Here is a 21,177-nt window from a genome sequence, read left to right as displayed (position 1 = left end):
AGAAAAACCAATTTTCCAAGATTTCCCAATAAAATGAGTATAAGAGATTAGACATCAACAGTTGGCCCATTAGCTCAGTTGGTTAGAGCGTCGTGCTAATAACGCGAAGGTCGCAGGTTCGAGACCTGCATGGGCCAATTTTCTTTTTTTCTGCTTTCATCGTTACAAACTCAACTCGGACACCGATCGTAGTCGACAATTCTGTTTGAAAAGGCTCTGACTCTCCACATTCAGATGAAAAAAACTACTACTACTACTTTTTTTTTTGAAAGGAGAAGATAGCTACTTGGATGAGCCCATAATTGATTTGGTCAAGAGAATTAAGATTGAAAACCATGTTATTTGCATCTTGAATGATATGCCAACATTTTGGGCCTTTTTAGAAGATTTGTGCTTAGTCCATGGCACAGTTTGAAGGTGGATCACTATATTTATCTACCAGGTTGGTTTTCATAAATAAATCTGTCCATTTTGGGTGGCAATGTTTACTTTTATCGTTTTTTTAGCATGATATATATTTCATAAACCGCAGAGATATGATCACCTGGATGTGGTTTATATTGGTACTCACATATTTGCTCAACAAGCTAGAGTGAGAGGTAAGTATTGCAGAAAATCCACTTTCTTCCACTTCATTAACATAATATGAAATTGGATGTAGTTAATATGGTTCTTCAATTTATGGTGCATATTGTATCTTCATGATGCATCACTACAACGTAATGAATATAGATCATGTAAACCTTAATCTTTTCTTGGAGTACTCAAAATTTTGCGAAGATAATGACAACAATCTTATTATAACTATAATAGCTTTGTAAATGCGATCATTTTGCAATACTTATATTTTATGTCAATCTTGCAAAATCTTAGTTGTGTCTTTTCTTGTGTTGCTATATAACTTTACATACGTAACAAAAGTGCCACACGGAAACGTGCACCATTTGGGTGTCTATAGAGTCTTCCCAGACGTTCATGCACCATTATTGTTTTTTTTTTTTGTTGAAACCATTATAGGTTGCCTAGAACCCAAATGGTGGTGGTTTCTATATAGTTTTCCACACACACACAACCTACAATTAAGTAAAAAGTAGATGAATAATCACCAAGAGCGCATCTGGTGTAGTGGTAACATAGTGTCTGCCGATGGTACAGACCTCGGTTGGGTACAGACCGGGGTTCGAGTCCCTGGATGCGCATTTTTTGCCACCAAACAGCAAACTCCAAATGATGGGTTCTCTCCTCTTCCTTGCTTGCCCAAAACATCACTTATATATTTTAGGTTAAATTTTCCCAAAAATATCTAAACAATTTGAAACACTATCAAGCCTCACCACCCTCTTCATCAAAAAAAAAAAAGCCTCACCACCTATACCCAATTTAAGATGATGGGACCATAAAATACTAGTTCATAAGTGCATCTACTCCGTAATGGAGAGATCTCACGTTCGATCTCATTGAAGTGGAAATCCAGAAATATTGAACTTTGATATAAATATGTAAATTTTATGTCATTTAATTCCTCGGGTTTTAGTTCATTAATTCGTCAGACTTTAGGCGAGTAGTAATTCGATAGTTATCGTGTTTATCACATCGTATTGATGTATCAATACATTTGTAATTACCATTGTAGTCAAACATTAAAAAAAAAAAAAAAAAAAAAAAAATAGACTAGTTGACCTTCTTTCAACAAAAAACAACAACCAATTAACCTATTTCTAATTTGTCTATTTTGGGTGACAATTTTTCTTTTATTGTGTTTTTAGCATGACATATTTCATAAACAACATAGACATGATCATGTGAACGTGGTTTATGTTTTATTTTTTTGAACGTGGTTTATGTCAGTACTTGCATATTTGCTCAACAAGCCATAGTGAGATGTAAGAGTTGGAGAAAATCCCAACATGAACCAAGAGGAAAAGGAAGTTGAATGACAATAACATCATCCTTCCCCATTTGAGTTTCCAAATTAAGTTTGAATCCCCCTTCATCTCATCCAAATAATTTGAAGTCAAATTAGAGTTCTAATTTGAAGTTAATTAGAATGAAATTGGGTTGTCACAAAAATTAGAATGAAATTGGAGTTCCTAGTTTAGCCGACTTTAACTAGTACTAATAAAAGGGCATCAATTGGAATCGATTGAGGGGAGGAAGGAACTAAAAGCTAGTAATTTTGAAACGAAAGACCTAATCCGAAAATCCAATCGTAACATCGATTTATCTTCGCCGAAAATCCTGGGCCCCAATAGCCACTAGCCCACTACCCTTTCCTTCCTATATATATTCCCTCCCATCTTCTTCATCCCCATTCATCTCAGTTTCTCATGGCGAATCGACGAAATCGTAACCGAAATTCCAATCCAAATCAAAATCAAGCTCAAACCCAGAATGGCCAAGCGTATAAGGAAGAACCTAGCTACACGATTTCAAGTGAACCGACGGGTGAAGAATTACGATTGATTAACAGCACTCAAATTTCATACCCCATGGAAGGACCACCATTAGTAGAAAGATGTTTACATTGTGATCCAGATATACCAGTACCCAAACCTGCTGTTTTTCAAACTCGAGCAATGGTTAATGGAAGAGTTTGTGATGTTAGGGTTGGAAACGCTGCTTGTTCTAATTTTGTATCTCCACTAGTGATTCGGAAACAAAATTTGGTAACAACCCCTCATCCTAAACCTTATTTTGTTGTTACAGGAGGAGGAGGAAAAACAAAGATTACTTCTCAATGTAGGGTTCCGTTTGTTATTGGGAATTATAAGACTGAAATTCTTTGTGATGTGATGGATGATTTAGGGTTAGGTCATATATTTTTAGGTTACCCATGGTTACATGAGAATCGGGTTACTTTATATATGAGACCTAATATGTATGTTTTTATGCATAATGGGGTTAGAATTGTTCTTGCTTCAATGGAGTTTGTTCCAAAATCAAACCCTACTTTTGTCTGTGGTTATTTTGGTAGGGAAGAAATTTGAAGTTTGGGTTACTAAGTGGTAATTGGTTTAGTGGGGTTTAGAGTTTAATATTACTAGTATAGTTAGGTAGTTTGGTTTTGTAATGGATTAGATTTAATAATATTAAGTGTTTTACTATCTTTTTGTGTTCATTCTATTTCTTGTTTTGTTCTTTCTCTCCCTCATTGATTTTCCCTCTCCTTCTATTCTTGATCTTGTGGATTCTCATTACCAAATCATACCCCATCAAACATGTAATAAGGTCTAATAGAATATATACCTCTTTGAAGGTAGAATCTTGTCCAAAAAGGGATGATGTGTAGTACTTTATTGTTTCCCAAATTCTTTCCAAATTTCCTTCATCCATGATGGTTTGAACAAATATGAGATATATTACACTTAGAATTTGAGGAGAAGAACATAGTGAGTTTGTGTACCAAATCGGTGTGGTCAATCCGTTTCAAAGTTCGCGAGCGAGCTACCATGAACCTTGATGATTAGGATTTGATATGGTTGCAGATTTTTGGAGGGTGAGAAAAATACAAAATGACCAAGTTTTGGCCAAAAGTTACATTGCCTATATCAAGAATTGGCATTGCCTATAAAACTTGCGGACGCCAAGTTTTGAGAATTGGCATTGCTTATAGAACTTGCCGACGCAGACGCTTTTGGCTTCAAAATTACGGATCCCCAGTTGGCCTATGTATACTTGGGGTCTTGGGGGTACCTACACTCAAATGGCCATGCCTATTGAAACGGTTTCTATAAAGATAGATGTGGATAAAGGCGTGCAACCTAGATTCAAATTTTTTAAGCAAAGTACACACCATACTAAAGGATTAAGTAACAAAAGCAAACTGGCGTGTCTCTCTCTCTCTCTGTCTCTCACGGACACATCTTCACACCCCTCAACCATCAATTGTTGCCGTCTCTATTCACTGTCGCGTCTGTTACCACCCTCTACTGAAGGGAGCGGGGTTTCTTTGCCTGAGCCAAAGAGAACAGAAGAGAAGAAGGATGGCCGTGAAGGTGGGTGGTGGTAGGGGTGATGCTTAAGAAGGAGATGAAGAAGTGTTTCTTTCTATGTGGAAGTAGTTCGTTACAAGGTTTTTCCAATATGGTTATAGGTATTAAATAAAATAAAGGTAATGCAGGTGGAGTGAAAAATAGATCAATAACCATCAAGAGCGCATCCGGCGTAGTTTTCCGTACACCACATATATTTTATGTTAAATTTTCTAAAAAATATCTAAAACAATTCGAGACACAATCAATAGTTAGAACAAAATTATAAGTATGTTTAATGGACAAAGGGCACCCTATCCTTAGTTTTTTTTGGGGTTAATCAAGTTCCACCACCCATACCCAATTTAAGATGATAACAAATTGCACACCTGGTTCTATTTGAAGTAGAACGGGGCTAGAGGTATTTAAATGATCTCGTCGGCTTTTCGATTTTGGACTTAGGTGGTAGACTTCTTCGGACTCAGCGATCCTGTCGTCGTAAAGACGGGTTGACTCGTTGAATTTTTTATCTCCTCTTGGCAGTGTCTTCCGATGTCAGTCAACTGATGACCACTTTATGTATCCTCAGTGTCTTTTCTTGTGTGAGTATATAACATTACGTATGTAACAAAAGTATCACATGGAGACGTGCACCATTTGGGTGTCTATAGAATTTCCCCAGACGTTCATGTACCATTATGGGTTGCCGAACCCAAATGGTGGTGGTTTAAGTTTTTATATAGTTATCCATACACAGAATATATTTTATTATTAAGTAAAAAGTAGATAACTAATCACCAAGAGCGCATCTGGTGTAGTGGTAGCATAGTGTCTGCCGATGGTACAGACCTCGGTTGGGTACAGACCGGGGTTCGAGTCCCTGGATGCGCAATTTTTATGGACTTTTGATATCATTTTCCGCAATACTTATATTTTATGCCAATCTTATTATAACTATAATAGCTTTGTAAATCGGATCATTCTGCAATACTTATATTTTATGTCAATCTTGCAAAATCTTAGTTGTGTCTTTTCTTGTATTGCTATATAACTTTACATACCTAACAAAAGTGCCACACGGAAACGTGCACCATTTGGGTGTCTATAGAGTCTTCCCAGACGTTCATGTACCATTATTGTTTTTTTTTTTTGTTGAAACCATTATAGGTTGCCTAGAACCCAAATGGTGGTGGTTTCTATATAGTTTTCCACACACACACAACCTACAATTAAGTAATAAGTAGATGTGAATAATCACCAAGAGCGCATCTGGTGTAGTGGTAACATAGTGTCTGCCGATGGTACAGACCTCGGTTGGGTACAGACCGGGGTTCGAGTTCCTGGATGCGCAATTTTTATGGACTTTTGATATCATTTTCCGTCTTTTTTTTTTTACTTTTTTTTTTCGATGAAATGGAGAAAGGAAGACAAATTAAGCAAAGGGCAACAAAGATAAAAACAACAAACACCAAATGGTTAGTTTTCTCTCCTCTTCCTTGCTTGCCCAAAACAAAATTCCTTACATTTTCTCCTAATCATATTTCTACGTCTATTTCTTCTCTCTCATGTTAGAATAATATATGTAATAGTTAGGGGTTGTTTAGTAATTTGCCCTTTAAGGACCTTTTAGTCTTTTATCATTAGTATATATTTGTTAAGTTGTAACCTTAGTTTAATTGAATGAGATTCATAGCCTCCACAATGTTTCTCCTCTTCCTTCTTCTCTATGATTATTGTTATTGATTTTCACATGGTATCAGAGCATGGTTCTTGAAGTTTTTCTATGGCTTGAGCTAGAAGAGTGGAGAAGATGAAGGTGGTTTTGGGTTTTTGGTGTTGACGGTTTTGACGAGTTGGATTTGTAGGGGTTTTGAAGAGTAGTTCTGTTTTAGGCCGTTATTGTTTGGAGAAGAAGAGTGGTATTATTTTGTTTTGGTTGGATTCAAACGGTTTTAGTTGGATTTAGTTGATTCAGGCAGTTTTAAAGAAGGGGCTAGTGTTGCTTTGGTTGGATTCAACAGATAGTTTGGGATTTTGGGTGGTGCTGTTTTGGATTTTGGCCCTTAGGTGTGGATTTGGCACTTACGTGGTTTTGGATATGGCACTTAGATTTAAGTAGAAGTTGTAACTTCAACAAAAAAAAAAGGTGGAAGTTGTAATGGCAGTTTTGAATGAAGGTGGGATTTAAAAGAAATGGTCTTTGTGGTTTAGATGTGTTAGTAGTATGGTATATAAGATGGTGGTATATTTGTTTTGTGAAGAGAAGGAACGTGAAGACAGGTGGTAAACATTGGAAGGTGGTTTTAGATTGGGTAAGGGGGTTTTTGGTTAGTAGTTTTGGCTGGGATTGGTTTTAAAGTAGAATAGGCGGTTTTTGGAAATTGCTGGTTGGTTTTAAAGGTGGGTAAGTTTCACTTAGGGTTTCACTTGGGTGGTTTTGGAAATTGCATAAGGTGGTACAAGGAGGATATAGCTGGTTGTGATTGTGAAGTGCCGTTTTGTGAGTTTTGGTTGGAGTTCTCCATGGCTCTTTGATTTGTTGACGGTTTTGGATCTAAGGAAAGCTGTTTTTAATTTTGATTTTGTTGGTGGCCGGTTTGGATTTGGGAGTAGGATGATTTGCTTTATTTAAGGGACCGTTTGGATTTGATTTGGTAGCTGGAAAATTATCTTCTGCAAGGGATCGTTTGGTTGCGCAAGAAAATTATTTTCTTCAAGAGATCGTTTGCTTCCGCAGAAAAATTATTTTCTAGTTACAGATCTGGTATTGTTACTTCACTTCTTCTTCGTATTTGTTTAGCTAGTTTGTTTGGTGTTGTTTTGATTTTTGGGGGTAGAAGAAGGTGGTTTAGTTTTGAATGCCTGTTTTGATTTGATTGGTAGTTTTGAATGGTATTAAATAGTATTGAATGGTAATATTGAGTGGTTTCGGCGGTTTGAAATTGTTGGTGGTATTGAAATTGAATGGTTTAAGAAGTAATTGAATGGTAGTTTTGGTTGGGATTTGATTTGAGTGGTTTTAGATAAGGTGGTTTTAGAATTTGGAGGAGGTGGTGTTACTGAAAATTTGAAAGTGGTTTTGGATTTGTTATTGAACTTGTTGGCAGTATTGCATTTGAATGTTGGCAATATTGCATTTGCATCTTCTTCCTCCTCCTTTGGGCATTGCATTTGCATCTTCTTCCTTCTTCTTTTGAGCAATATTGCATTTGCAAATTCTTCCTCCTTTGGGCAATATTGCATTTGCATTTTTCTTCTTTCCAACGATTGCATCTTCTCCGTTTGCAGTTTGGCAGTAATTTGCAGTATTGAATTTTGGTTCGTAGTATTGGATTTTGGTTTAGCAGTTTTGCAGTATTTGGTTTAGCAGTGACTTGTTCACCAAGTCACACTCGGTTCCACGCTTTCGTTGCTTAGTTAGCAAACTCTCGATACTTTTCAAAATCGCATCGTGAGTTTGAGGGAGGGTGTTAGAATAATATATGTAATAGTTAGGGGTTGTTTAGTAATTTGCCCTTTAAGGACCTTTTAGTCTTTTATCATTAGTATATATTTGTTAAGTTGTAACCTTAGTTTAATTGAATGAGATTCATAGCCTCCACAATGTTTCTCCTCTTCCTTCTTCTCTATGATTATTGTTATTGATTTTCACATCTCATTTATTCCATCAAGAAGGATGCAGATTTATGAATTGTAAAAGTGGTTGAGTGACTCAATATTAGTTTTTTAGTGACTCATATTTACCAATAAGGATCTCTCATCCAAACAAACCAATAATTATTCTAACTATTAGAATTATATATTCTCTTCTGAATTCCACGACTCCTCTTAGTCTCATGGGTTATGTTATCGTGTTTGGATGGTCTTCTTTCACTATTGCCCTAAGAATTAACTCGAGATATGAGTTTAATTCTCGCATTAAAACATAACTATCCCTCTCTTCTATGATTATTAGTTCTTCCTAACTCAAATGGCAGCCAACATCACTTATATATTAAATTTTCCGAAAAATATCTAAACAATTCGAAACACTGTTTTTTTTTTTGTTGAAAATTTCGAAACACTGTCAATAGTTAAAATAAAATTATACAAGTATTTTTTATGGACAAAGTGCACCATATCTTGGAGCTGTTTTTGGGCCGGTAATTATAAGGCCCAAAATGGGAAAGTTAAAGAGAATCAGGCCCAATACTAAATAATAATGAGGAAAAAACCCAGTAGGTAAAAATACAATTTTACCCTCTAAAATGAAATTTTCCGCCCAAATCAATGTCAAAAATTTTTTTGAACATTTCTGAACAATTATTGGTTTGCTCTCGACAATTTTGTAAATTTCTGAACAAATCTTAGTTTGTCTCAACAATTTGTAAATTTGTGAACAAATTCGTTTTTGCTTAGACATTGTTTTGCCAAAATATTTCGCATTTTTTTCTTTTGCATTTTACATAGACAAATTAACACAAACATTTTGGCTACAACATTTTTCAATTTGTCTTGTGAAAAAATAAATGGTTACCGCATTTTTTGTTTTGCTTTCGACATAAATATAAAGACTAAAGCATTTTTTTTATTTGACTTTTACAAAAATTAAAATGTTATGCATATTATCCTTTGTATTTAACAAATCCGTTAACGAACAAATAATATTTTGACTAATACATTATATATATTGTTAAGAACATAATTATATATGACGTCAACATTTTATAATAAGTCGGGACATTATTATTGTAACGTCCCGTGCTTTCGATTCAGAAAATATAAGACTAAGGTTAGGCGAAGGGCCATTTGAAGTTTAGAGAAAGTTAGGACAAGGACTAAATCAACAACTGGTGCAGAAAATAGGGTGTTTTCTACGACCAGGAAATATTTAGGGGCTGCTTTGCAAGTTTATAGAAATTGAGGGACTAAACTGTAAATTCGAGTGGATAAGTTGTAAACCAAAAAAATCAGATTTTCTTCCTCTCTTTAAACCGACTGAGATTAGGGCTTAAGCTCAAGGGAAGAAATTGATTAAGATTGAGAGTTGGGTGAATTTTAAAGAGAAATTTTGAGTTCAATCAAGAAGTAAGTGTTGTTCTTAAGCTTTTTTTGTTTAGGTTTTTGATAGAAACTTAATTTTCTCTCTCTATGATGTTGAATTGAGTTTTAATGGTAGTTTTCTTTACTACTTGAAGAACTTGGTGAATTGAGGAGGAATTGGAAGAGAATAATCAAGAGAAAGCTATTGAAATCGATTTTATTGGAATCAAGGTAAGAAATTTTGATCCCTATGGTTGTATAATGAATTTTTAAGGGTATTTCCTTACCTTTATGTGTGATTCTATGATGTTAGTTAACTTAAAGAGTTATGAAGTTATGTATGAAGAATCAAGTGGATGAATAGGTCAAGACTTGATGAAAAACAGTAGGTTTAAGAACAAAACTGCTACTGTTTTTGGGTGTTTAGACAGTCTTAAAGGCTTCGGAAGAATTTCGAGTCTTCATAGATATTATAGCTCGTCTCGTTCCGATTCCAGAAACATATTATAATGATTATTCGGAATTCGTATGAGGACGATATGATGGTTAGAGTATGCAGCATACGAGCAGTAAAACTGATGCACTGCTGCGTATCTTTTAGGTTTTTCCGGCATGTTTTAGTCGTAATTAGGAGAAGACACCTGAGAATGAAACGCTAGGAGTGAAGTTAACTTTCCGAAAACTTAAGAATCAGTTGAATCGGATTAAAGACTAAAGAGTATTGTTTGTTTGAGTGCGCAGTGCGCAATTAAGACTACTTTGTGTGTTTATGCATTTTGGATACGGTTCATTCGGATTTTAGCAAGAGAACCGATAGAAATGTTAAAAGGCATAAATATACTTTAAGCGATATATGATTCAACTTAATTGAGTATGACAACGAAAGTTTTTAAATGGTCGAAAGTACTCGGTATAGTCGATTTCGTTACAAGGAACAACTTCGGAATAGTTTGGTTTATAACGGGACCTAATATAGGTTGGATTTGTATATTAAGGGTGTGAATAAGATATTCTTGTTGTCAGAGTGAAGGTGACTCTTGTTCCTTGTACTTTCAGCAGGAAGCGAATACTACGTAGAGGAGAGACCCGAGGAGTCCGAATCTCAGGTGGACGACAACGAACCGGAAGTGTACTACATCTGAGGTAGGATCCTATGAATCTTACTTGGAGCACGGGTATTCCCCGTTACACCATTTTATATATATATTTAGTCTTTATCTTTTTCTTTTTCTTTTCCGTTCTTTAGTTAAAATTATGACATAATATGCTATGGTGGGAATGTATGTGGTGTGTTGTGTGTTATGGATGTTTATCTTTTAAAAACAAATTGGTTTTTCTGAAAAATAATCACATGGAGGCGGAATCGCTTGATCTGTGTGATCGTTTTGTGTGAATTGTAAACACGTGGTGGCGGAATCGCTTGAGCTGCGTGTATAACATGGAGGCGGAATCGCTTGATCTGTGTTACGTGTATTGATTGTTTGACGTCGGGCATTGGTTGGTCCCCTTGTTTATATTTATGTTATGGATTAGCCATGAATTCATGTTAAGGGTTACACTCGGTGCGTGTGGCCAGCCGTTTGGTAACGACCATTCTTGTTTACCCGGAATGGGGTCCGAGAGAGATTGGGAGTTGGGGTATTCCGACCCTTGGAGTGATTAGGGGACTGACCAGTGCCATGTTTGTTTATTTATTCTGCTAAGCCACTGGTGTTTGTGGTTTGAATTCTGTATGATATGTGATTGATACTTACAACATTTTCACCGAAATGAAATAGGGTGCTTACCCGAGTTTTCGTAATAAGAAAATACTTAATCCCTTAAAGTGGACACTTATAAAAGCTTGGCTTTAAACAGGGTTTACCCTACCTTGAGAGACAAGAAAGCTCTTCTCCTTTGGGTTGATGGGACCTTTAGGAGGGCTCTGTTCTTGTAGCTTTGGGAGCCTATCAGATCATTTAATATTATTATAGGTTCATGCATATGTTTGGGTATTCTTCGAATGGTCAATGAGTTACCTTGCGAGGAAGCGTCAGATCTGGCCGGAGATAGGACGCGCCTCAAGACGAGATAATTGTATCGCCGTGGGTATATGGCTCTACTAAGCGACGATACTCTTATAGTCGTCTGGGTAAGTCATGACATATTCTAAGCGTATCATTGTTTGGGTGAGATTTACTATTCGATGCGTATTGAGATCACAAGTTAGCCCGATGGGCGATGATGACGAAGGGAGAGTTACGGAAGCTCTTACCGGGGTATTACGTGGATCCATGTGTACACTGCAGTTGTCAACTGTTCGATAAGGCGCCGCCTGCCTACGTACTAACAAAGGCCTAACGGTTCTTCCTAGCCGAATAGTAGGTGACCCCGACTGAGGGCGTATTCAGTCATGATCTTGGTAAGCTAGAAGAATTATCTTGCTGTATTGCCTTGCTTGATGTGCATAATATCTATTTGTACTATTGTATCACCTAAACTATTGTTTTATTAAAAGGTTGATGTGTGGTGCGGGTAGGATGTCTAGGTATCCTACTGAGCTAACTTTCGAGTTATCTCACTCCTTCATTTGTTTTTGTTCAGGTACTATAGTTCCAGATCGATCTAATCTTGCTTGTGAGCAACTGGTGATGTGAGATCGATTTGTTTTTGTATATTTTGAAGTTATGTATATTATCAGAACGAAGAATATATATGTATCACTGTAGTATATAGTAGGTGCGAGATGTTTGGGGTTTGTAGTTTGTTTTGTCGTGATATGAGTTTATGTGCATGTATATATGTATGTTTTGGCAGGTTTTACAGGTTTTATAGACTCAATTTACAGAGGAAACTCTGCCGAAATTTAGTCTCGTCTTTTTGACTTTTAGTTCGTTTTCAAAAACTATGATTTCTTATTAGATTTCCGCTGCTTCATTTTATTTGTTTGATAACAGAGATAAGTGTGTTGGCTTTGGTTTATTTTAGAAACTCTGTTTAAGCGAGACTGAGACTTAGTTTCTTTTATAAACTGCCGGGCAAACCGTGTCTCGGAACACGAGGCGTCACAATTATAGATATTGTCAACATTTTATAACAACACAATGATATATGTTGTCAACATATAAGGGTAAAAATGGAATTATGAAAAAAATATGTTGTATTGTTAACAACATAATTACATATCTTGTGAACATTTTGAAAAATGTTCAAAAAATGGGTTTTTTTGACATTATTATTTTTGAGTGGGTTTTTTTCTTATTAAGGTCTAGATTTTTGGGTTTTTCACTCATTTTTTCGTTGTTTTTGGGGTTAATCCAGCCTCGCCACCTATACCCAATTTAAGATGATGGGGCCATAAAATACCTTTTTAAAATCTATATTCCCCCACACACATCAACTATATACATACGTCAACAATCAATTGACCTTTTCTCCAATTTTGGCTTCTTTGCCACGGTTCTCCAATGTACTTGGTGTTTATCTACAAACATGAATTGATGTTTGACACTTGTTCTCATCATTTGTCTCTTAATATTTTGTGGATAAGAAAAATCCTTAATAGCTCCACATAACCCAAATCTAATAAAATTATTATTTAATATAATTTTAGCCTTTACATACACATACTTATTCGATATAGTTCTTCTATAAGCATGGGGTAGGCACATTTTAATCTCGTAAGGATGGGTTATTAGTCTTAGAGAAAAGTTAGCACTGTACAAAATGTATGGCTTTTCTTAGGGACTCGACCAATAGTTCTTTGTCCCTATGTATAGCTCATTAGCTACCGGGTTAGTTTGATACATGAAAATTATCTTTTTTTTTATTTATTTTTATGTACAAACCTTGTGGTTTTGCCTGTTTTTGCAGCACATTATAAAACAAAAGCAAGGAGCCTCTCAGCCACAAACAAGATCATGTTAATTGCGTATGGCTAAATAATAACATTTAGCCACGATTTTGTACATCTAAAAAAATCTCTGGAGAACAAAGATTTTGGTCAATCGAATTTAACGTAAGAGGCTTCCTTGTTTTAAGTGTAAAAATCCACTGTTTACCTTTTTGTCCAATAATCTTCATCTTTTACCTTACTTCCGACTACTAACACCGCCAACAGTAACAGTACCACTTTCGACCACCAACACCACTCCCAATTCCGATCACTAACACCGCCACCACTTCAAACCACTAATACCACCAGCACTTCCAACCATGCATGACGATCACCACTCTCCCTCTCTTTATGTTCAGGCGAAAGGGAGGTGTTGGAATCGGATCTAAGTGGAAGTAGTGTGTTTCCAAGATTTTCCCCACATGGATATAGAGTAAGTAACAGTAGAGCGGCATGGAGACGTGCACCATTTGGGTGTCTATAGATTTTCACCAGACGTTCATGTACCATTATGGGTTGCCTAGAACCCAAATGGTGGCGGTTTCTATATCGTTTTCCATACAGTGAACCTATTATTACGTAAAAAATAGTTGAATAATCACCAAGAGCGCATCTGGTGTAGTGGTAACAGTGTCTGCCGATGGTACATACCTCGGTTGGGTACAGACCGGGGTTCAAGTCCCTGGATGCGCATTTTTTTTTTTTGGAAATCAAACTTCATATAATGGCCAATAGTCTAATGAAAATTACAACATGAAGTTTAAACAACAAAGACACAACCATAACCGGACAAACAAGACAAGTTATGGCTACTTGGGGTTCGAGTCCCTGGATGCACATTTTTTTTTTTGAAGTCAAACTTCATATAATGGCCAATAGGCTAATGAGAATTACATTTTGAAGTTTAAACAACAAATACACAACCATAACCGGGAAAACAAGACAAGTTATGCCCACTTGGGGTGCCTCTAGAGCTGCCTGATCTAACTGGTGGGCTGCTTCTGGTGCAGTCGCCACTAACCATCTGAGGGTAGTTTTATAACTGATGCTTCTTTCATCTTCTTCTCTTCTCGCCGTCAACCGTCGGCGTGCAGAACTCCGATTTGTGCCTCTGATTCCGGTACATCGGTAGAGAGTTGCAAGTTGATGAAGAAACTCCCAATGGTGGTCCATCATCAAAACACTCGGTCCTGAATAAAAAACGAAAATAACAAAAAGGTCATAAAAACCAACAAAATAGGCCCTAAAGACCAACAGAGAAACATAACCTTTATTGTACTAAGCATAAAGAAAACTAATAATTCTCTCTTCTCCCTTGCTCCACATCACTAACTGGATCGATCTTAGAATTCGATCCAACTTCTATGATGTCTAAATTTGAGGAGTCGACAATATTGAAAGATATTATCGCTGCATGCTTGGATAATTGTAGAATTTGTAATTTTGAGGCGTTAATGGTGAAGATTTGCATATCGCCTGAGTAGACATAACTCAGAGTACAAAATAGAATCAAACCACTCATCATCTTCTTTAATTTCATTCTTCTAAAATGGGTTTCTACCAGTCTCCCCTGACCAAAAATTTCAATATCAGAATCGGATAATACATCCAAATCTGGCCCCGATTTCTATCCACCACCCAATCTTTCACCAAACCCTTACCACCATTACCCATTTTATAAACAGAATTCATTCTAATTTGTTGATTGGAATTCAAACTTGGAATTTCACTCTTTTTGACCCATTTGACAGAATTTGGATGAAGACCTTCAATAACCATTTCTTGATTTACTTCTCTTAAATGAGAGAATCACCAAAAATGGAAGAACTTGAGAAAAAACAGTCATCTATTCTGATCTAGGATCCCATAGTCAGCCTAACACCCTAACCACCGTCTCCATCTCTTCCTCTCATACTACTCTATAATGCTAAGTTTGAAGAGAAGAAATACTAGTCGACAAAAAAGAGAAAATAAATACATAGAAGAGGAAATTCCGGCGAAAGGAGTCCCTTCGCCGGATACTAGATCTCGATCTCTTTCTCTCTCTCTATAGGGTTAAGCAGAGCGGATGGGCATAAATTAAAGAGAGTAATCTTTCTCACACCATTTTTTTTTTGTACTAGAGAAAGAGAGACAAATTTAACAAAACAACAAAGAAAAAAAGACATCAAACAACAAGCACCAAATGGTTGGTTTTCTCTCCTCTTCGGCTCTTCCATGCTTGCCCATAACAAAATTCCTTACATTTTCTTCTACTTCCTTTCTAGTTACTAGAATTTAAGTATTCTACTCTAAAATTTCCGAGAAATTTTCACTTTAAATGTACTAAGAAAATCATTTTTCTTTGTCTAGTGTCTCTCTCATTCGTTCGATCTATTCATATTTAGGGTGAAGATTTATGAATTGTAAAAGTGGTTGAGTGACTTAATATTAGTTTCTAATTGACCTTTAGGTTCAAATAAGAATCTCTTATCTAAACAAACCATTTATTCTAGTTACTAGTTAGGATTATATTTTCTCAACTAAATACCATGGCTCCTCTTAGTCACTCACACTCGTCAGTCGTGATATTGTGTTTGGATGGTCTTGTTTCTCTACCAACCTAAGAATTAAATCGAGATATGGGTTTTATTCTCGCATTAAAACATGATTATTAATGTTTTCTTAACTTAAATGAAACCCAACACCACTTATATATTTTATATTAAATTTTTCGAAAATATCTAAACAATTCAAAACACAATCAGTAGTTAGAAAAAAAAAATTATAAATATGTTTTATGGACAAAGTGCACCATATCCTTTAATCAAGTCTCACCACCTATACCCAATTTAAGATGAAATGGCCAAATGGGGCCATAAAATACCTTTTTAAAAACTATATTCCACGCCCCACACACACATCAACCATATATATTATACATACGTAAACCACCAATTGACCTTATCTCCAATTTTGGCTGCCTTGCTATGGTTCTCCATTGTACTTGGTCTTTATCTACAAACATGAATTGATGTTTGGCACTTGTTCTCCTCATCTGCCTCTTATTTTTTGTGGATAAGGAAAATCCTAAACAATTCCACATAACCCAAATCTAATAAAAATATTAAAATAAGTTTGTCATATTTGTAACACATACGTGTTGGATACAGTTCTTTTATAAGCATGGGGTAGGGCAGTAGGCACATTATAAACTCGAAAGAGCTGGTTATTAAAAACTAGCTCTCTACAAAACCTAAGACCTTTGTTAGCTATTCCTCCTCCAATAGTTCCCTGTCCCCAAGGGATGGACTTGGTGTGGGTCAAGAGTGGCCATGTCCCCTGCTTTTAAAAGTTATGTTAAATATCTATAGGTATTACAATAGTGAGCTATACCAAGTCCATTGGGTTGTTTTTCAACAACAAAAAAAAATGTCCATTGGGTTGTGAGCATGTGTCTCTCTCCTCCACTGTCTCACATTATCTCTCTCGCATTTTTCTTTTGCTCCCACTCAGCATCTCTCTGTCGGTCTCACTCTAGATCTTTCTCTCTCTCTCTCTCTCTCTCTCTTTCATTGTAGATCACTCTCATATCTCTCTCGTTGTAGACATATCTCTTTGTAGATTAGTTTTTGTTTCTTTTTCTCTCTATCTCTCGCAGTCTTTATCTCTCTTTTTCGCAGTCTTTGTCTCTCCCTCTCTCTTTTGCGGTCTGTATGGATCTCTCTGTGGAGATCACAGAGTTCATGGCCACGAAACGTTTTGTGACCACGAAATATTTCGTGACCACGAAATCCTCTGAAGATTTCGCCAGAAACTCGCCTCGAGGTCTGGTTCCGGCGAAGGGAACACTTCCCTTCCCCAGAATAGTGTCTATGAAAGAGATTGAGAGAGAAACCATGAGAACTTGAAAGAGAAACAATGAGAGATTGAGAGAGAAACCATGAGAACTTGAAAGAGAAACAATCAGAGATTGAGAGAGAAACAATAAGAGATTGAGAGAAAAACAGTGAGAGATCCAGAAACATAGATAGTGAGAGCAATAGAGAGATAGTGAGAGAGGGGGAGAGATCGAGAGAGGGTAACAATGAGTGTGAGAGGAGAGATAAGAGTTCACCATGGTGGTGGTGGGAAGTTGTGATGGTGAAGGTGATAGAGAAGATGAAGAGTATGAGGCATATCTCTAAATGTTCAACTAATCAATATTCGAATTTTAATCAATAGAAATCAAGTCTTCTAAATTATTAAAATAATTAATTATTTCTTTACAAAAATAACAATGTCGAATAAGTAAACAAAATAAGTTTAAAGTTTTGCATTTGAGACACAAAAAAATTGAGTATCTTTATTTTCGCCACCTAGTAGTTGAGAATCTCAATTGGAACTTGACACATAAAATAAATAGAGTTTTTTTTTAGTTTTGCATTGGAGATGTTCTGAGATAATCTTCCAAACTTATCTGAAAGAGTTGAGTGCGATCTTACGCTCGTTGTATATTGACGAAATACCCTTTTTTTCCTGTTGATTTGGAGAAGTAAGAATATTATCTGGGGTGAAATTTTTTGAACGGAAGATGTAAAATTTAGAAGATTTTCTGAGGAAACAAACTTGAAGGGAAAATAACATATTTCTTCTTCATCTCCGGCCACCATCACCACCGCCATTTTCTCTTCTTTTTTCTTCCTTCTTCTCTCTAACCTCTCTCCCTATCTATCCTATTGCACTCTCTCTCTCTCAATGTATTCTCACTCTCTCGTCCTCTCACTGTCCATCTCTCTCGCACTTATTCTCCCTCTCACTGTCTATCTCTCTCACATACACCCACACAGTCTATATCTCTATATATCTCTCTCACAATCCCTCTCAATGTCTCACTCCCTCTTTTGCATACACATTCTGGCGAAGGGAATGCTTCCCTTCACCGCAAACCCCACTCCTCCTCGAGGGTTTTATGGTTGATCGATGCACGAGATCTACTATGCGAGACAGAGGATTAGGGCTTAGGGAGCGCGAGTCTTAGCGAGACAGAGGAAAAACGAGATACAGTGAGAGAAAGAGAGAGCGAGCGCAAGATAGCGAGAGATGCAAATAATGATGGTGGTTGTCGAATTTGGTGATCAGAAAAATAAAAACGGGAGAGAAAGATTTGAAGAAAAAAAATTGAAGTCGTCGACAATGCAAGTTTAAGGCTGATCCTTGCCGATATCGAGAAGAAATGGTGAACATACTATATTGCTAAAACTAAAGTTGACTAATTTTATACAGAGTCTTTGCACTCCCAAATTTTTCTTATTTCCTGAAATCAGCGACTTCTTATTTGAGATGGGAAAGTGTATGTTAAAAAGACTAATAGTGATCTAAAGGCTCCCATTGGCTAGAGTTGTATGCCGAATAACAACCGTTTGATATGGCTTTGGTGAAAGCCAACACGGCAGAGCCTATTATAACCCAAGAACTTCCATACATAGATACAGTGAAGCAGAGAGATTAAAGACAAAAGAAGAAGAAGAAGAAGAAGAAGAAGAAGAAGAAGGAGGAATTAGTGGGGTTATGAAATCTCCATATTTGTGTTTATCTTTCAAATTCTTTAGTAAAATTTTCATATTTCTGCCTCTTTTTCTGTAGATGGTTTAATCTAGTTTTTGACTGCTAGATTGTTAAACTCCATCTCAGTTCCTGATATTCCTGTCCAGTCAGAATCTTCAAAAACTAGGGTTTTCTAAAACTTGGGTTTTAATAGTTTGATGAATAATTATTAGATTTCCAAGTTTTTTCTCCTAAAAAGTATGAATAGATGACAAAGTTTTTTTAGTACTTCTGATTATTTTTTGTTCTGTTTTTCTTTAATCATTTTAGTGGTTGGATTTTGATTCCTCAAATATCAAGTTGGGACAATTTGATTATTATATTTTTGGGGATTTGTCTGATTCACTTTCAAAAACATAAATTTATGGTGAAGTTGTTTTTGGCATTTTAGCTTTTGCCTTTTTGATATTTACAGTTATTTTTTGTTAATTCAATTCAATCCTGGCTCAATTAATATTAAAATTCTTCTACTAAATTTTTGTTCTTCAATTAGTATTTATTGTACCCAAATTAGGGCAAAGTCTTGTAGACAAAAATGGCTTTAGCCTTTAATCATTTGTCATGGTGGTTATGGGGTGGAAAAGATCATGAACCCTCTAATGTTTCAACTGGTTCTTCAAGTTCTTCAACAGATTTCAATTTAGGTCTTAGAGAATCAGAAAGTGTAAAATTTTCTTCAGTTATTAAAATGAATTCAAATTCAAGAAGAAGTAAGAAAAAATGGCAAAGTAGAGAAGAAAGAAGAATTGATAAAGAATATGATTTGGTTATAGTTCCATCAGATGGTGGGTGTTTATCTGGTTCAGAATCAGATGGTTCTGATTATTCAATTGGTTGGATGGAACCCCATGCTCCTGATTTTCAAAGTGATGATGATTATAATGAAACTGAGAGTAGTTTTGCTGTATTAGTTCCTTGTTATGGGTATCAATGTCATAATCAAAATGAAATTGTTGATAATTCTAAAAACCAGATTTTGGGTGCCATTATTGAAGAACTTACTGATGGATATTCAGCTGGTATGATACTAAAACCTAAAACCCTTTTATGGTTCTTTTCTTCTTTTAGGTTTAATTGTTCTTGTTGGGTGAGATTGAAGTTGTTAGTCCTAGATTTATAAGCCATTAAAGCTGCAATTTGAATTCAATAATACTATGATATTGCTATATTGTAGATCTTATATGTTCTAGTTATTGAAGGAATGAACTTAGGTGGTGTCTTTTCTTCAATAAGATATATGAAATCCGAATTGACTGACTCGAGATCTGAGTAGACTGAATCGAGATTTTAGCAAGTCTGTTTTTTTATCAACCTCGTGCATCTGTTTCGTCGAATTGGTTGGCTTGGTCTGATTTTGGGTCTATTTAAGTCAGAGATAAAAGTAGTCTGCATTAAGGAGCTCATTGTTTCGTCTAAATGGTCCGCTCGGTCTGATTTTGGCTCTATTTAAGTCCGACAGAAAAGTAATCTGCATTTAGAGCTCATTATTTCATCTAAATGGTTAGCTCGATCTGATTTTGGTTCTGTCTGAGTCAGATATAAAAGTAGTATCCATAAAGAGCTTATTGTCACGAAATAACATGAAATGACTATTATGTCTCTGAAAACAAGTCAGACTCAGATAGATTTGAGTTGAGTTCATCAACAATTCTTTTTCCTGCTCTCTTGTGTGTAAGGGTAGTATTTGTAACCCAAGCTAATATATATTCTGTATTTTGATGTCATTTGCAGAGAGCAAGAAATTCATGGAACAGTGGTTAACTTCTATCCAGAACAATTGATGTTTCTTCGAATGAGCTTAAACTTATTGTATTTCGGGTCAATAGCCAAACGAAATACGGGATAGACAGAGAGATGGTAGTCTTGTCATATGTTGGCAAGCGTATGTGAAATATGAAACTTCTATCGGCGAAGTTTGTATATATGTATATACGTATGCTGCCTTTCCATTGTTCATACATGTGTATGTGTGTGTGTATGTGCGTATGTGTGTGTGTGTGTGAAGAAAGGGAAAACGAAGTGGCTGTTAGTGAAAGGACTTAAAAGAAGGATGAGAATCACAACTGCTTGAAGGAGTAACCCCTTTCTGTTTTGATGAATGAGTGATTTAGGGAGAGAGAAAGACTCGAACAAGTTGTTTGATGATATTCTACTGCAACTTTGTTTCATGTTTTTTTTGGAATTGTTCAGCGTGTCTCGAACCCTTGACCTCTAAGATGGAAGACTATACCTCTTACCACTCCAACCAAGGGTTGTTGACAGCTTTGTTTCATGTTCTTGTCTACTCTCCTAAAACTAAACCAAATGAGTAGATGAAATGAAGTTATGTATGTACTAGTATATATGAGACTTCTTCATATTTGTGTAAATCTCTTTCTAGTAATGAAAATGTTGGAATTTGCCCATGCTTCCGCTTACCATGTAAATGAATAAGATCATTATTGATACATATTCCTAAGTTTATCGTCATCCAACTCAAAACCAATCAGTAATGAGTAAAGAAACCTAGATATTACATTTTTGGTTAATATAATTTCGGGCAACCATATTATATTTCTCGCAAAGATTTTATTTATCTCTCCATTTGGTCCCTTCCCCAGCCCTCCGCCTGATGTGGCGGCATATCACTGGAGTATTCTCTCCCGTTGCTCAACATTCTCTATTTCCCGCTTCTTGTTGTTCATTTGTGACATTAAAACAATCTTGTACAAAGTTTTAAGTGGAAATCTAAAAGATAAGCTAAAA

The 21,177-nt window shown here is 36.0% G+C and overlaps 1 protein-coding gene, 1 long non-coding RNA gene and 1 other non-coding gene across 4 annotated transcripts; all 3 read left to right on the top strand.

The window, feature by feature from the left end:
- The first annotated feature begins 63 nt into the window (after nt 1-63).
- On the top strand, nt 64-137 carry TRNAI-AAU (transfer RNA isoleucine (anticodon AAU)). Its single transcript has one exon. It is a non-coding gene; the product is annotated as a tRNA-Ile (tRNA).
- An 8,766-nt stretch (nt 138-8,903) lies between these two features.
- On the top strand, nt 8,904-11,837 carry LOC147551622 (uncharacterized). The gene is made up of 4 exons (XR_015238455.1): nt 8,904-9,038; nt 9,149-9,224; nt 10,050-10,136; nt 11,577-11,837. It is a non-coding gene; the product is annotated as an uncharacterized LOC147551622 (long non-coding RNA).
- Nucleotides 11,838-17,905: 6,068 nt separating this feature from the next.
- Nucleotides 17,906-20,837, top strand: LOC147551621 (uncharacterized). Of its 2 annotated transcripts, XR_015237828.1 has the most exons (3): nt 17,906-19,451; nt 20,164-20,594; nt 20,695-20,837. XR_015237828.1 is itself a non-coding variant. In XM_086669823.1 (2 exons), exons 1-2 carry the CDS (start codon nt 18,968-18,970, stop codon nt 20,211-20,213), a joined length of 534 nt encoding a protein of 177 aa, XP_086525949.1. In that variant the 5' UTR covers nt 18,166-18,967; the 3' UTR covers nt 20,214-20,837. The 2 variants fall into 2 exon arrangements, 1 of the variants encoding a protein (XP_086525949.1); XM_086669823.1 differs by having other exon boundaries at nt 18,166-19,451; nt 20,164-20,837.
- The last annotated feature ends 340 nt before the right edge of the window (nt 20,838-21,177 follow it).

This window comes from Eschscholzia californica, unplaced genomic scaffold, assembly GCF_041429995.1.
Source record: "Eschscholzia californica isolate CP2 unplaced genomic scaffold, dmEscCali1.0.p SCAF_3, whole genome shotgun sequence".
Taxonomy (NCBI): domain Eukaryota; kingdom Viridiplantae; phylum Streptophyta; class Magnoliopsida; order Ranunculales; family Papaveraceae; genus Eschscholzia; species Eschscholzia californica.
The sequence above is the reverse complement of the archived record's forward strand: the minus strand, read 5'-3'. Positions and strand labels throughout refer to the sequence as shown.

Coding starts and splice junctions, on each gene's coding strand:
- LOC147551621 (XM_086669823.1), top strand. CDS start 18,968: ATGGCTTTAGCCTTTAATCATTTGTCATGGTGGTTATGGGGTGGAAAA. Junction 19,452..20,163: donor TACTGATGGATATTCAGCTG/GTATGATACTAA, acceptor TGTCATTTGCAG/AGAGCAAGAAATTCATGGAA.